We start from the raw sequence: 17,239 nt of genomic DNA on the forward strand, positions 1-17,239 counted from the left end.
ACTGTCGTCATGTTTCTGACATTATGTAACACTACTTAACCAGATTTTATAGTAACTCGCAATCTGTATCTGTAAACAAATATGTACTCAACTCACAAAACTATTTGCACCAGTTGATATTCATCTTAATACATTAGTGTAGTAAGATGCAGTCTATCTTTGTGTCTGTTTGCAAATAAAAAGAGGTGACACATAACTTTTGACTAAAATGAATGTATTGAAAAATCACAGCTTATATATATATATAACTCAACAAAATTGTCTCATACAAATTAGAACCATTTCGAAATAAAAAAAGTACACTGCGATTCTCTCAAATGTACAAACATTTTTTGATCGCAGGAAAGTTCTCGCTAAAACGTTCCTACAAAAATAGAGCAGTGTAAAGGAGACAACTAAAGCTCCTTTCAGTAGTACATTCAACATATCAGATGGAACTTCTTACATTCTTATTAGAACAGTGTTACCTTAAAAACTTATATGGAGGAGTAATGCTATTCGTTTACAATAAAAAAAAATACTGAAAAAGCATAGAAAATATAATTTGGAGACAAGTCAAAAGCCATGCTAACAATAAAAGAAATTAAAAACATGGCTATGAGTAAATATATATTTCTGTTAAATATAAAAAATTTCATTTTTGAAATTCAACAATTCATGTTTTCCGGAATTTGACAAATATTTTTACAGCTACCTATTATACACAAACTAAATGGCTATACAATATGTACTGAAAAATGTATACAAGCAAAGAAGAATAAAACACAATTTCCAGCTAGGTAAAAAAACTATCCAATAAATATCTATATAGTCAAATTAATTTTTTTCAGCATAAGTGATAAATTGTCCACAGCAATGTTTGATTAGACTAAAGTTCCAGTTCTTGATTTTGTTCTCTATCTAAAGGCACTTGTCTTCATGATTGGTAACAAATACCCTCACTGACAATATGCCTGTTTCATTGGCATGAAAATGTTAAATATTTAGATCACAGAGCAAATCTGTTTGTTAAAATAGTGGTTATAAACCCCTAAAAATGTTGAGATATCAGTAGTTTCTTACATGTAATTCCAATTCACTGAAATGACAAAATTGATAAAACCAAACAAATATAAACCCACATTAATTTGAGGTGCTCCTCTGCGCCAGTTTCACAGTCCCATCTGCATGTCAGCAAAGTTGAAAAAATTGTCGACATCACGCGAGGATGTGCTTTTGCTCTCAGAAACAAACAGCTGCATGAAAAGCGTTAGATGATCAGGGCAAATCCTCAATAGATAGACTTGAGAAGTAATAGCTTCCTCTTATATTTACCTTAGCTCCATTGAACACTTCATTGGCAATGGATCGACTAGCCTCCACCACACGCTCTCCATTCAGCTCGAGGGCTACCACTGGACCTGCAGGAACACAGATCAGTTATAAGAGACATATATATTTGCCTGTACATGTTCTTATTTGGTATAACACAATGCATTACGGCACCTTTGGTGATCCACTCAGTGAGGCTTTCTGCATTATTCTGGAACACTCGGTTCACATCCTCAGGGCGCATGGAAACCTCTTTGGTCTGAATGAGGACAAAGCCTTTGGCGGTCGCCTGCATTTAGGTGGATGCAAAAATGTATGTCAGAAAATGAAAGGTTTTTGCAAATCAGCTTGGTTATGCATTGGTGACCAGACTGAATTTTTTTTGTAAAATTGAGAACCATAAAAATAAAACTAAATGATCACCACTATAAAAAGTTATTGATTTCTACACAATTTCCCTTTGACAAATCCATATACTGCAGAGGGCAAGGATAGTTTAGATAATCAACATTTGAAACACGTGAAATCAACATTTCTTTTTTTATTACACATTTGTTGTTAATGTGAATGATGTGCTATTATATTAATGTGTCCTGTTTTACCATTCTAAAATTATTTTACAGTATCTTCTGTATATTCTACAGTAGTACTTCATGGATGTAAATGTTTTTAATAATGTGCTGACATCTACACAAAATGCAGGAATGAACACCAAATCAGTGGTTCTTATTGGTACACATCATTATCATTTTTCTTGCATTCTGCATAAAAGTGTTTCATATTTATAACATTTGGATTCATGGCAAGAACCTGCAGAGAAAATTCATAAAAATTTGATTTGTTAACTATGGCTGAAGCTGTTATTCTGTGTATTGTCAAATTAGACCCTTACAACTATGCATCACAGCCCTTCCTGTTTAGCCCATCCTGCTTTTGGTAACAAAATAATAGAACCAACATAATAATAGACAAAATAATAGACAGTCAGTCACTTCATTAACTTCTGCAAGTAAGTGCACTAGAACTGATATAGAGCCTTTTTTGGAGTCAGAAGGTTAATCATACGCAGACAACACCTGTAGCGGAAAAAATAAGATAAATGTTACAAATTTAAGTGAAGTGGGAAATAGTACACATCCCAATACATTATTAACAGTATACATTTTCTATTTATATAGGTGGAGTTACTGAAGAAAGCTGATTTCATTTTCCAATTAACCTGAAAAACTTGCTGTGAACAATGTTTTTCAATTAGACGCTAAACTGAATAATAAGCGCACAGCTTTTCTTTAGAAATGCCACATTAGAAAATGTTGACTCATTCTGAATAACTTTCCTGGTTGAGAAACCTCAAGCTTGTAACAAATAAGTTTCAAAGATGAACAAATATGCTACACATGATGTCAGTTTGTCGTTACCATGAATGACAATTCTACAGCATCAACTCTATCAAACGAGTTCTAACCTCATCGATAAGCTTGCGTGCGTTAGCAGTGGTGTAGTCTCCAGCGAAAAAGACAAACAGGCAGGACTCGTCGCTCTCGGTACGGCGCCCTCCTTTGGTCAGGGGCACTATGCTCCGACTTGCTTCAGTAGAGATTCTCACAGACTTGAATTCTGACTCAGGATCTGGTAGAGGCACACACTCCAGGACAACAGTATCTTCTGGTAGGAGACTCCAGTTGGTTTCTCCAGAGACAGGTGTGAAGTCATGGATATTGCTCCAGTTGTTGTTAAAGATGCTGAGGCCCGCATCTTTAAAGTGGAAAGCCAGATCGGGGTAGTAGTACTGGTAGCAGCCAAACTTCATGCCTGTTGAAGACTCAATGATGGGTTGGGTGGCGCAGCACAAAAAGACGTCCATTTTCTTGCAGTCTCTGGTGCGGAACTGCTGGCAGGCCACCACACACTTGATATCTTTGCAGTCTCTGAAGAACACGCTGCCTTTGACCGGACCTAACATAATACGGCAGTTCACGCAGTCGTCAATGGTAATAGTCGCCGAATGGTCGAATACGTAGATGTTACAGTTCTCACAATCCTGAATGACAAACTGCTGGCCATTGAGTGTGCCTGGCAACCGGCCCACGGTCTCATTCTTGAGGCCTGTTAGCATGAAGTCTTTCGGGTCAACCTGCAATAAAAAAAAAGTGCAAACATATTAATAAATAGAGAATTTATAAAAGCAATAAAGCCATTACCAGCTATCTTTGCTCTCTAGTTCCCCTCACACTCATGTAACAGGATGTTCCCCCTCAAAATGTGTGTTTATTAGTTAGAGAGTTAGTTAGTTAGAGTTAGTATATGTTTTTGTCTAAAAAAAATCTAATTCTGTTGTAGTTAACTATACTTTAAAGCAAATCTTAAGTATTAACATTATAAAGCCTACTGTATCGTATTTGATACAATAATTTCTAAGGCCTCTAAATTATCAGCATGATCAAACTCTGTTGTAAACAATATTATACATGCCTTCTGCCCTCTGACTGATAGTTCACACTTTTTAGCAAGTAAAATATATAATTTTGTAGTAATATTCTTAAAATCTCCACATTCAGGTTGTGGTACATATGTCTTTTTGCTTTAACATCTTTAATGATTTTTATAATGAAACATGAGAATAGCTTTTGTATTGTTATTAATGTTTCAAGATGAACACATAAGGGACTGCAGCAACTTTGTTTACTTGATTATCAATACATCAAATTTAGAAAAACTTGAAACTTAAAATGTAAGTATCAAATGTGATACAACAGGCTTCTGAGGAACATTTTGTTTATCTTAAATCTTAAATAATATTATATGCCCACTAAAATTAAAACTATAAACATAAATCTAAGCATTTAAAAATTATCTTACTAAGACATAATATTGGGAGATAGACAACTAATATTTATATGCATATGCAAGTATTCTGTTATCTTGTTATAAAACTCTTGTTGATTTACATTACAAGCTATCAGAATTTCATCTTTTTGGCCACATAAATAATAACATCTGCACCCAATTGCATAATAAAATGTTTGTTTTTTTCCCTTCCTCCTTGAGCTCTATATTTTCACTATACTATATGAGCCATAAAAGCCTGATGTATCAAATACTATACAAAACCTTTTCTAGATTTTCTTTGTAAATGGTATATAGTTCAATAAACTAAAGGTTACACTTCAACAGGAAACTCATTCTGCATTATCTGAGACACAAATGATACCTCAAATCATGCAGCATGCTGCAAAACTTTCATCAGGCAGAAGATAAACCACAAAATGGAAACAACAACATAAATTTAAACTGAAGAAGGCACCTGTTCTGTATCTGGGGACAGACTGTTACCGAAATCAAGAGCTCTTCTGATTTGGGCCAGTATGTAACCACCTAACAACCACTTAAAACACCCTAACAATCACACAGCAACACCCTGGCAACCCTTACTGAGTTTACAGAATTGAAGTAATGTGATGAAATGGAAGTAGCAACAAACCTTTTTCTACTGTATTGTTACATATATCAGAAAGTAGAGGATTATAGAAAACATGTAAGGTAGGGACTTGTTCTATGCATCAGCTGTCATTCTAATAAAATCTATATCATGTTTTTAGAAAACATAAAATGGGAATTCCCAGGCACTAATTCCCAGTCATGTTTTAGGACTAAAAACTAAGAGCCATCAAGTTTGAGTAGTTTTATATGAATACTATATGTGACCCAAGTTTTGATACATTTATGGTTGGAAGTTTACAAAATATCTTTAGCATGATCTTTACTTAATACCCTAATGATTTTTGGCATTAAAGAAAAATAGATCATTTCGACCCATACAATGTATTGTTGGCTATTGCTATAAATATATCCGTGTTACTTATGACTGGTTTTGTGGTCCAGGGTCACATATAAAAATAATTTAACATTTATCTTGTTGGGCCAACTGGAAGTTTAATGACCCCTGCCGGTTGAGAACTACTAGTCTAATCTATTAGATCAGACACTGCCTTTGACAGACCATAAGAGAAAACTGTTGGGCAGTGACTTGTCTCGTGAATTCACTGCCTTCCAATCTGCACTTGAAAGCATCGACCAGGGTTTTGTGATCGGAGGGGCGGACAGACACTCGCTCCCACCCTTATTACTCACTCTCTCTTCCTCCCTTTGATACAGTGTCATACATGCTGATGGCGACACCACTTATGTGCTAATCCTTAACACAGCGTAATCTGGGCAAGCGCCATGCAAACAAGTTACGTGCCCTGACTTTAAGCCGATAATAAGGTCTGTCTATAATTTACCATAGCATTTGAAAACCTATAACCGCCCGCCGAGAGACACTCGTATCGATGGTCAGTCGAAGACAACAGAAGAAAACACTCAGAAACACTACACAAGAGGGGCCAAACCCATCGCTAGCGCGTTGTGAACTGCACAAAATGGTCTTAACAATGCGAATTGAGCTAACGCACATACATAAACAATAGCTACTTCTGACGGACTCTGGTTGGAGTTCATTCTGTAGCATTCCTAAAACAATTATGCAACATTGTGTAGTACAGTCTAGTACACAAAAACGGGTTAAAATGCAGCGTCGTAACGTTACCTTTTCTCGTTTGTCCCAACTGTACTGCTTGGGAGCCTCCTGGTTGCTGTTGCTTCCCAGCGCAGTGTTGTTGCTTTCTGGGAGGTCATTGCCCGTAGCGCTCTCGTCTCCATCGGGCAAAGCAGAGTCTTTTTTAGGAGATTTTCTCCTCGATTTTTTGGAGAAGAAGCACCCCATTTATGGACGTTCAGTCGTGCGATATGTCAGCGCGTCAGTCCTGTTATAAATGTCACGCGTTTCTGAAATAGTCTCGATCAGCCTCAGTAGTGCTGCTTCTCTCGCGCCCTCCCCAGAAAGTAATCAAGAACACGCAACCTGTGCGCTTCCCGTTTCCTCGACCCTCGAGTCAGCCAATCACTACAGCGCACCGCGTTGCTAGGGAACAGCGAATCAAAGCTGAGCCGTATCTACGAAGTCTATCGAAGCAGGAGGTGGGGGATGTTACTAATAACCCCTGGCATATGCAAATAAAGCATTTTGTTCGTACGTTGTGTTAACTCATCTTGGCGTGAGAATAATGTAAATTATAATATTTTGTGCACTCGGATTACACTGTTGGATGTTTGTATTTTTGTATATATAGCCATATCTAAATATGTGTGTATCATCATCTGAATAAATAACACTCAAGTGCATACATTCGAAACATTTTTAGGTATTGCTACTGATTTTTTGTTTTAAAGAAAGGTAAGTAACATTGCAGAAATCGATGAGTTGATTGTACAGAAATGCAGTAAGGCCAAATGTTGTGTGTATGTGTGTGTGTGTGCATTTTCATTGAGGAATTGTACATTACATAATTAACACTAATTTTAAACAAATAAGGTTACTGGGAAAAAATCAAATGTATGTGGAAGAAGTACAGATTTCAGTTTTCTCGCTTATGTATGCGTTTGCCAAGAAAACTGAAAGATGTCAGCTAAAAGCTTTTATGTAAACCAATCAACAGATTTTTTTTTCTTCTGTGAAATGTGGTTTGACAGAGAAAAATTTAATTCTCACTTAAAAGATAAACATAAAAAGTCTTTTGGGCTTTATGGTGTGTGACTCATCACTTACATATCATTTTGTATTAGGCCTATATGTGACATACACAGCAAACACATTAGTAATGCACTTGGCTGTTCCACTGTTGTTTAAGCAACATACATGTTCTTTGGTAAACTGCATGCATGAACTCATCTGTGTGATGGAACATGTCACCTGATAACAAATTATAATCACTGATAATTAAATAAATAGCATTTGATAATAAATATGCAGACTTAATAAGAAATAATACTTTGCAGGAAGTATTTGTCAAGTATGGTAACCCGTACTCGAAATTGGTGCTCTGCATTTAACCCATCCAAGTGCACACACACACAGCAGTGAGAAGTGAACACACCCCTGGAGCAGTGGGCAGCTATATCCAGCACCTGGGGAGCAACTGGGGGTTCAGTGCCTTGCTCAAGGGCACTTCAGCCATGAGTATTGAGGGTGGAAGAGAACACTGTTCACTCACTCCCTCCCACCTACAACTCCTGCCAGCACCAAGACTCGAACCTGTGACTTTCTGGTTACAAGTCCAATTCTCTAACCATTAGACCACAGCTGCTCCGCAGAAAGACTGACTGATTGTCAAAAAGTTGCTGTCTAAAGCACTGTGACAAACTGGAAACTTTTTCTAAACTGACCTACACTTGCAAACTCTGCATAAGTAAAAACAATATTTAAATCTCAAATATGTGATTATTTTTGGGTAATATAGTCATTACTGCACTACAAAAATAGTTTTGTTCCCAGAACCAGAAAATGATGACTTTCCGTTTCTCATAGTAAAGGAAGTGTGGTATATGAAGAAGAGCAAAAAGTAAATCTTAAATTCCTGTTTATTTCCATCAACGTGACAGCTAGACCTTTTGAGGCCAGTAAAACTGTAGGGTTTCACATTCTTCCAAACAATTTAACAAATTCAGTAATCTAGACTTTGCTTAAAATGCCTGTATCCCCATTGGAATTTTAACACATAAGATATCTCACCTCTTAAAATTTCCTGTTCAAAAACATTAGCCCAGAAAACAAGCAACCTGGACCACAAAACCAGTCATAAGTAGCACAGGTATATTTGCAGCAATAGCCAACAATACATTGTATAGGTCAGAATTATATTTTTCTTTTATGCCAAAAATCAATAGGATATTAAGCAAATACTATTTTCCATTAAGATATTTATTAAACTTCTTATCATAAGTATATGAAAACTTAAGATTTGATTAGTAATATGCATTGCTAAGAACTTCCTTTGGACAACCAAAAAGACAATTTTCTCAATGTTTTGATTTTTTGCACCCTCAGATTCCAGATTTTCAAATAGTTGTATCTCAAATATTGTCATAACCTAACAAACCATACATCAATGCAAAGCTTATAAATCTCAATTTAAATAAATAAATAAAATAAAAATTGACCCTGTGGTCCAGGGTTACACTTATTTAATTTAAGTGTCAATAAGACTGAAACACATATAGCCTACTGGGTGACAGGCAGCTCATATCTGTTGACTTCCTGGGGTACAAATCAACATTTTTGGGGATAAGCACCTCCACTGTTCATTTGTAGCAAAACAAACAAACAAACAAACAAACAAAACCCTTCATTCAAGAGGTTCAAGCCCTGTTTTCTGTATATGACATTCATGGAATGTACTAGAGTGGAGTATTGGTGTGCATGTCTCTTTAAGAGCCTGAGCCGCGGTCTGCTCTGATAACTCTCTTATTATTGCTCTGACTCTACCTGACGCAGCAGAGGCAGTTAGTGAGGAAACCCTCCACAAGCATCCTGCACCATGGAGGCGGCCACAGCACCAAAGCCATGGACATTATATGCATTAGGAGGACACGGTTCACTGTTTCCTATTCTAATGTTCATTTTAAACCAATGTTATCGGATAGGAGCAGATGACGGCGGCATGGAGGAACTTGCCACGGAGAAAGAGGCTGAGGAAAGTCACAGACAGGATAGCGTCAATTTACTTACATTTATTTTGCTTTTGACACTAACTATCCTCACAATATGGCTCTTCAAACACAGAAGAGTGCGCTTCCTGCACGAAACAGGACTGGCTATGATATACGGTAAAAAATAGTCTTTTTAACATTGCGAAATGCGTTCTGCATCGTCCGTGTCTCAAAACCGAATGAACCGCCGAGCTCGACAGCAGCATTCTTGCCTCATAGTACCGAGTCATCAGAGTTGAATCATTTTTAGTCGGGTGTTTTTGCGCATTTTCTGTCTAGATAGGCAGCTCGTTAGGTATTGAGACACAGCCGTCATGTAAACCCTTAGCTAAGAATCACATGAGACCGTGTAGCCTGCTAGCTTGAACGAGTGCTAATACAAACCTTTTGCATCGAATGTCATTGTATTCCAGTGTGGTTTTTAAATGGCTCTGGAATAGATTGATGATCTTCAATGCACCACAATAGCTGACACGTGTATTAGCCCATATGCAACCCACAGTTTTGATATTGCATAATATCTTATGTATGTAATTTTACACCATAACTCATCCAATCGTGCACTCAGACGCAGGGGTTTCGTTTCTTATTTTATTTCTGTTATTCCTCCTGTTGAGTTCCTCATACTAGCTTTGGTTAGTGTGACTGCTTTTGTATTTCAGGTTGAATCAGTCTACAGTAACATGATGTTATGTCGTCTGTGTCAAGAGTCCTCCTCTGTAAGCTCTACTTTAAAGGAATGGTTCACCAAAAAACAAAACAAATTGCATTTAATCTTCCTCATGTTGCTTCAAACCTTTATTTTTTTTTTCTGCTGTGGAACAAAATTTTGAAGAACTGGTTGCTTTCCAATGCACTTGCAATTAATGGCAACTTTTAAATTCAAAAAAAGAAAAGGAAAAAAAAAAGGAAAAAAGTAAACTTACTAAAGATTAAAAAATTGTTCACCATTGTCCAGGTCTTTTGTAGCCATGTTAGAGCTTGGCTTGAAATTTAAGTAATTATTTATTGAAAACATGGACATCGGCCCTAGTGTTTATGAGAGAAAGAGTGATCACTGCGCTTTTAAATCTGAATCATAAATTGAGTTGAGTTGGTTTATCCAGACCTGTACACAAAATTTAGTTGCACTGGTCAACAGATTGTTGGAAGTAAAGTTTATCCTTGCATCACTTATGACAATTATTTTTATGATAATTTTATGGCAGTCTTTTTGAAGCTTTTACACCTCTCTCCCCATTCATTGTACTTGCATGGATAAAAGGAGCAGTGCGATTCATCAAAATGTCGTCTTTTGTGTTAAGCATAATAAAGAACATCATATAGGTTTGGAGTAATATGAGGGTGATTAAATGATGACACTGTGTTATTTTTTGATGTACTAGTGTGAAAAATCAAAGGTCTTCACCAAGGTCAGCAAACATCTGTCTTCACATGTGTCATATCTTCAGTGAAAATGAGAGCTCTATCATCAGTGGTTGCACTGAAGTTCAAAAGCATTACTCCAAAACTACAAAAAGACTGCTTAACAACTAGAATCCATTCGAATCCATGGCAGCTTTCATAGGCTAAGGCCCGCACAGCAGGCCGTTTAACAGACATGTCAAACAACCAATCACAGTTCGTTGCATTCAGTGTCACGTTTCGGGCGTGGAAATGTCGCCACAATAACAGACCGGTGTGTAAAACACTTGGACGTATTTTAAAGAATCTGTGCTGCAAACTTTAAATATTTCACATACTTTTGACAATCCAGCATTTAGTCGATCCTGATAAGTGCTCGTCGTCACAGTTGTAAACACGACGGCTTTCTTCTTTCGTGAGGGGGTTTGGCACCACGGCATATTTGTTTCCAGGCGGAACGGTTAAAGAACGCGACACACACGTCTCCCGGAAATCCTGTATAATTCAACCAATCCGATGATGACTTTGAAACTCCTGAAGTGTTTCCAATTTGTGTGCTTTATGCATCAAATGTTCAGCCAACGGTCCGTGGGTGTGACGTCTGAGGCTGAGACTAGATTGAAACAAGCTAGCTGCTACTAGTACTATTTGGTTTCACACCAATTTAGTAAATATTGATTAGATTAATATGACAAGAATTACCATGTTCATGCATCTAAATTGATGACCCTGGGGTCTTTTTTGTGACTGACTGAGCACATACCTGTCTGACATATTGAGCAGCAGGTATGGTTTAAAATGCATGGCTTAAAATGCAATGTTAGTGAAGAGCCACATTCAGCACTTTTACTTTTGCTATTAAATAATAGCTGTAAACAGGATTTACAACAGTTCACCAAAAACTTGGGGACTTCCAATTCATTTGCAGTATTCTCACTGTGGAATTAATAATAGGGGATTTTATACTAAATACAGTAGACAGTGGTTGGTGCTTTGTGTGGAGTTTAAACAGAGCTACAAACACTACCATTATCAGTTTGAGTCAGTATGATTATTTTTAAAGAAATTATTACTTTTATTTAGCAGGGATCATGTGACACTGAGACACAATTCAGCTTTGTCATCACAGATTAATTTTTTTTAAATTGTAATAATACTTAACAGTATTACTAGCTTTACTGTATTTTTCATCAAATAAATGCATTCTTGGTGAGCATAAGACACCTTTAATTCAAAATCATTAAAAAAATCTTACCAGACCCAAATGTTTGAATGGAATTGTAGAGTTTAAAAATGTAAATATTTGCCGCTCCCCTCATTTCAAACAGTACATACATGTCAAGGCTATTCTGTTTTTAATTTATTTTTTATTTTTTTACTTTTATAATTTGTTACTACTTTTGACAGCCTGATCCAAGTCATGTTTTAAAGCCAATCTGTACTGTTTAACTTGATTTCAAACTGGTCTGTCTCTTTCTACACACCCAAAAGAGATCTTTTATATTCCTATCCATCAAACGCTCCATGAGAGCTTTCTCTAGTGTGTAATTAGCTTTGATAGTATGCACTAGCTTCCATCCTATTAATCTGCCCCATTCTACTCCTTGCACGTCTTTTTAGGATGAATTGCACTCAATCACAAAGCAGATTTGACTTCAGCTGTTGCATTGAGCCAGTTTAGCTCAAAATAGTATTTTTTTCCTTGTTGAATCAAGGTTGACATGCTTTGGCTCTCAGAACAGTGCCACCTGCTCACTGGCTGGACAGATGGTAACATTACAGTTGTGTCTACTTGGGTGTGTTTGGTTTTCTTTCTGTCTGTATTTCCAACTGTATAATACAGCATTCGGACCGGGCTGTCAGGGGCTCTCCTATCCCTCCTGGAGAACAAAAGAAGCTCCATGTAATGTTTTGTAATTGTATTTTGGTTTGATGTATTGTGACATATGCAACAGGGCAGGGGAAGACAAACACTAAGATGCATTAGCTGGATTCTGATTGGATGGGAGATGTCCGAGGTCACTCATTGTCTTTGCCGGGTTCTAAATGTGATGCTAACCCAATTAAGAATGCCTTGCACATGCCCATTTAAGCTTTGCTGTACACTGCATGTGTGTGTCGTTTTGTCCTTTAGTTGTAAACTCACTCTTCCATATGCTGAGTTTAGTGCTGGAAGTCGTACTCTGGCTTGTCTACGTGCTGATGGCCACTGTAGCTTTTGGGATTTGTGTTGTTACATTGGCGTACACACACACACACACACACACACACACACACACACACACGCTGTATTACCCCTGCCCTATGTGCATTCTGACCTCTTCCCTCTAATTCAGCTTCACTGCAGACATTAGACTTGCTGTTACACTGAAATAGGAGATGCTTTTCTTAAGAAAACATGATTAATAGAACATCTTATACCATTTTTAGTTTCTTCTCCTTCCAGTCACCTGAGTTGTTAATGGCATGCGACTTATGACTCAGAAACTACAAGAAAATGATGTCATGCTTATTATAATAATAATAATAATAATAATAATAATTATTTTTTTTTTTTTTTTTTTTTTTCAGAAACAGGTGCAGTTTTAACCAAAACATTTTTTTGTACTTTTGACAAAAAGAATAAGGACAAATGACGTTTGATCAGAATTTATCATGGTCTACACTGGTTTGCACCGGACATGTGAACTCTTCCTCTCATAAGTGCGTACGGCTAAATAAAACATTCAGGCAACAGGAAGTGGTGAAAGTAGTGTGAAAAATCTAGTTTGAAAAATTCTTTAGCTTTATGAAATAAACAAAACAATATACAGTAGTTACTTTGTTAACTGGTAAGCAGCATTTAAAAAACATTCTGGACCAAAAAAAAGGGATTTTGTTGTTGTTCCTTATATTGTTCAGCAAAGTAATGTTTTTAGTATCCTTGAACTGATTGAGGGGCAGTTATAATGTCTACCAACAGGGATAACAACAAGTAATAAGTTATTAGCTTTACTTTTGAGTAACATGACATGCACTGTCAGAAAATGTGCAATTATTGCATCTTCAAGGGTACTATATTTAAAAAAAAAAAAAAAAAAAAATTCTGCAGATTTCTGTTGAATGTACTCAAAGTGAAATGTGTTAAATGTGCTGCTGTCCACATACTCCCAGAATAAATGTTCAAAATCTTTATCTTTAGGGTATGTATTTGACTCCACAGAAATCTGCAGATTTTCCCTATGAATTGAAATCAGTACTGTTTAGACCTAGCATTGATTTTAAGTAGTGTAATTTGCCTGATTTTAGCGGGAGGTTGTGCGATTATGGTGTTTTTTGCCCCTGTTCTTGTTTCACAGCCCATGCTGTGTGTGCTGTTGACTTCCTCTGGCACTTCATTAGTATGGAAATACCCTCCAACAGATTTGACACAGCAGGCTCTCATCTCTACTCCCTGTCATCACACAGAAACCAATCTGCTTATACTGTGTTTTTAAGGAAGGAAGTGTAATTTCTGTGCCACAGCAAAAATGGATTGTTTTCTTTTTCACAAACTAAGTGTGTGTATTGCATGTGTATGTGAGTGGTTTATCTTCTGTGTGTCGAACAGGTCTGTTGGTGGGTGTTATTTTGCGGTATGGCATCCCCTCCACCAGTTACCATAATAAAACTCCTCCGAGTTGCACCCTGCAGGAGGGTCCTGTCAGCACGGTGCTCCTCAACGTTAGCGGAAAGTTCTTTGAGTACACACTCAAGGGGGAGATCAACCTTAAAGAAATCCACAGTGTGGAGCAGAATGACATGTTGCGCAAGGTATGTCAGCAACAGCATGCATACACGCATAAAAACGGTTCTGATAATCCTGCAGCAGAGGTTTGTCAGAGGAAGAAAGATCTATTTCTGTCACCTGTGCAGCAGGGTTGTTGTTATCTAAAACTAAATCTAATAAAATTGTGTTTGTTAGTTGAAATAAAATAAAATATGAATATGAATATGAAACACAAACTAAAAACTTGAAAAGTTATTAAAACTAAACTGGAAAGAAAATGAAGGAAAGGTAAATAAAAAAATAAAAATACACATAAACAGCACATAAAAATGACTCAAAAAAAGCAAGTAGCAAGGTCCAGTCTGTAAGACTAAGAATATTTAAGATTTTTTTTTTGTCCTTCTCCATTAGTTTAAAGGGATAGTTCACCCAAAATTAAAAATACTATTATCATTAACTCACCTTCAAGTTGTTCCAAACCTGTATGAGCTTCTTTCTTCTGTTGAACACAAAAGATCATTTTTTTGAAGAATGTGGGTAAGTTTCTGGTCCCCATTGACTTCCATCGTATTTTTTCTATACTATGGAAGTCAGTAGGAGCCCAAAATATTTTGGTTACATTTAGTCACATTCTTCAAAATATTCTCTTTAAGTTTAACACCATAAAGAAACACAGAAGTTAGAAATTCTGAAATTAATAAATATCCTCTGCTACTGATTTGAACAGCAAACAGACACAAAGATAAAAACTGTAAATTAGTAATTAGAAAGCCTATCATTATGACACCTTAACATCCTCCTAATCTTTGTATAAACTAAAAAGACAAGCCCCAACAATGTCCCACCACAACTTCCTTTTTCAATAGAAAATAAATTTTAAACTATTCATGATGTCTTTAACAAGATTAATAAGATTCGTTTATTTTAAATGATTTACACATTTTGTCTATTACAAGCAATTGTTTGTAACAATTAAATATTTTTCTTCCAGTTGACCTTTGACCCAGAGGTGTTCTTTAACATTCTGCTACCTCCCATCATATTCCACGCTGGATACAGCCTCAAAAAGGTATGTGTTTTATTGTGAACTGGAAATTACCTTTTACTCCGTTTAAGCTTTCATTTTGCTTGTTTAGTAGACTGTTTATCCATAAAGATGCTTCTTTACCACTTTACGTTATGAAATTTTGAGATATGATCTAGTCTAATGCAACCTGATCTCTGTTCTCTCGTCGTTTTGCTTCAGCGGAGTTGTAAGTTAACCATAGAAGAGAAGTGAGATGCAGACCAGATACTCATGCTCAAGAGTGTCTTAACAGCTGGTCAAACTTCATTTATATTACACTGGCACCTTTCAAATTGTGTTATAGTTAAGTTAATGTGTATTTAACATGGGAAGTCAAATTGTGACTGAGTATAATTTATAAAGCCGGATTTGGTTTTAGTGTTTACTAGCATTATTGTTCCTCATGACCTGTAATTCAGTGGCGTACAGTGTTACTTTGGCCTATTTATAGAAGAATTACAGTGCTTTTTGACAGTAAACAGTAATATGCAGTGTATAGTAGTGTACAGAGGCATTGCTTGTTATTCTGCTTATTGTTTTTTTTTTTTAGTTCATCCAAAAAGAGATATTTTTATTTTGTTGGCTGGGTATTTGACACCCAAGTACATGATAGTACAATGTATTGGACATGGTGTACTTCTATTCTTAATCCTTTTCATTTGTGTCAAATTAGAAGTGTCAACTCTTTCCATGTAATAAGGGCTTTTATTCGAAGACAGCACTGAAGTACTCTGCCATGTAGGCTGCAATGCATAATTTCACCATTTGCACTGAACAGAATCTAATGTAACAGAATGCGCATATAATATCTGCTCAATACCCTTCTTGGTTGATTTTACTGCAGTGTTTATCAGGTGGATATCATGTTTATCACTCTTGGATTCCAGATATTTCCGATTGTGCTGAGTGTGCAGGGAGGCCCTGAGGAAGTGAGAGGAAAGGGTTTCTGCCAGCTGTGTGTGTTTGACACACAAGGCTACGTTGTTTCCTCTCTTTGTACCACATTAGACTTTTTTGATGAACCTTACAGAATGAAGGACAAATGTGCTGCTCAGAGATTGTATGCATTTTGGCAGTAATTCAAATTAAAATGTTCACAGCACCAAAATTTCACACCAAGCTTTCGTCTTGGATTGAACTGGCCTTAAAGAGAGAGTTCACCGAAAAAAGAAAATTCTGTCATTATTTTCTCACTTTCAAGTTGTTCTAAAGATGTATGACAGACTTTCTTCTGTGGAGCATAAAAGAAGATATTCTGAGAAATGTCTCGGTGTTCTTTTTTTTCTTTTTTCATACAATGGAAGACAGTGGTAACCAAAACTGTTTGGTTACCATTCAAAATATGTTGAGAAAACAGCATGAGGGTGAGTAAGCCTAAATAGTGACTTAATGGTAATTTTTGGTTAAACTATTTATTTATTTATTTATTTTAACCCTTTAAAGCCACTACAGAATCTGCGCTCAGAAAAAACTCCCCTGAATTTCCAAGAATTGCAATTTCTGTTTTTATCAACCAAAATTATTTGTTTTCTTCTATCGATATAAGTGTAATACTCTGTTCCTCTTAACAGTATAAAATATTAAATACATTCTGCCAGTATGTATTTTACACCCCTTAAAATCAGCACAAAAATTTTGAAAAACAGATAAGATAGATTAACGCATTAGAATGAAGGTGTAAACACAGGCTAAAAAAAATTATCCGGGTTATGATCAATAATGTCTATATATTTCAACTTAAATGTCTAACGGATGAGCGCTTGCATTAGAATTAAGACCATTTACTCTGAGGAACTCATGTGTTCTCCGATCCTCTTCTTTACCTTTCTTAGTTTCATTTACCTCACAGTACTATTGATCTTCTCTCTCTCTGTATGATAATGGTTTCATTTCCTGAATATATGCAAAGAACTGCTCTCGTAAATGATTTCATATTTGCGCTCCCAAGCAGTTTATTTTGGGTAGTACAAAGGTTTCATTCTGTAAATTGACTGTATTTCTATCTTAGTGATTACTATCAGATCCCATCTACTCTATGCACAACCACAGAAAGGCCACGGTCAGAAAAGGGCAGGAGTTTACAAGAGCTGCAACAGAAGAAGCCCTTTTGATAGTGGAAAAGA

At 36.4% G+C, this 17,239-nt stretch overlaps 2 protein-coding genes across 4 annotated transcripts in view; one reads left to right on the plus strand and one right to left on the minus strand.

Annotated features, from left to right (window-relative positions):
- Positions 1-197: 197 nt before the first annotated feature.
- On the minus strand, positions 198-6,239 carry LOC109080838 (protein XRP2). Its single transcript, XM_019095849.2, has 5 exons — positions 5,900-6,239; positions 2,777-3,445; positions 1,486-1,600; positions 1,315-1,400; positions 198-1,235 (listed from the first exon to the last, which is right to left on the minus strand). Exons 1-5 carry the CDS (start codon positions 6,074-6,076, stop codon positions 1,152-1,154), a joined length of 1,131 nt encoding a protein of 376 aa, XP_018951394.2. The 5' UTR covers positions 6,077-6,239; the 3' UTR covers positions 198-1,151.
- Positions 6,240-8,647: 2,408 nt separating this feature from the next.
- The window catches only part of slc9a7 (solute carrier family 9 member 7), a 37,995-nt gene continuing 29,403 nt past the window's right edge, over positions 8,648-17,239 (plus strand). Inside the window, exons 1-3 of one of the 3 annotated variants that reach the window (XM_042726127.1) lie at positions 8,648-9,015; positions 13,892-14,094; positions 15,042-15,119. In XM_042726127.1, the coding sequence (XP_042582061.1) occupies positions 8,727-9,015; positions 13,892-14,094; positions 15,042-15,119 (570 nt within the window). In that variant the 5' untranslated portion in view covers positions 8,648-8,726. The remainder of the gene's footprint in view (positions 9,016-13,891; positions 14,095-15,041; positions 15,120-17,239) is intronic. The other 2 variants (XM_042726125.1, XM_042726126.1) reach the window with 2 other exon arrangements.

The sequence above is a fragment of the Cyprinus carpio genome, chromosome B6 (assembly GCF_018340385.1).
Source record: "Cyprinus carpio isolate SPL01 chromosome B6, ASM1834038v1, whole genome shotgun sequence".
NCBI classification, from domain to species: Eukaryota; Metazoa; Chordata; class Actinopteri; order Cypriniformes; family Cyprinidae; genus Cyprinus; species Cyprinus carpio.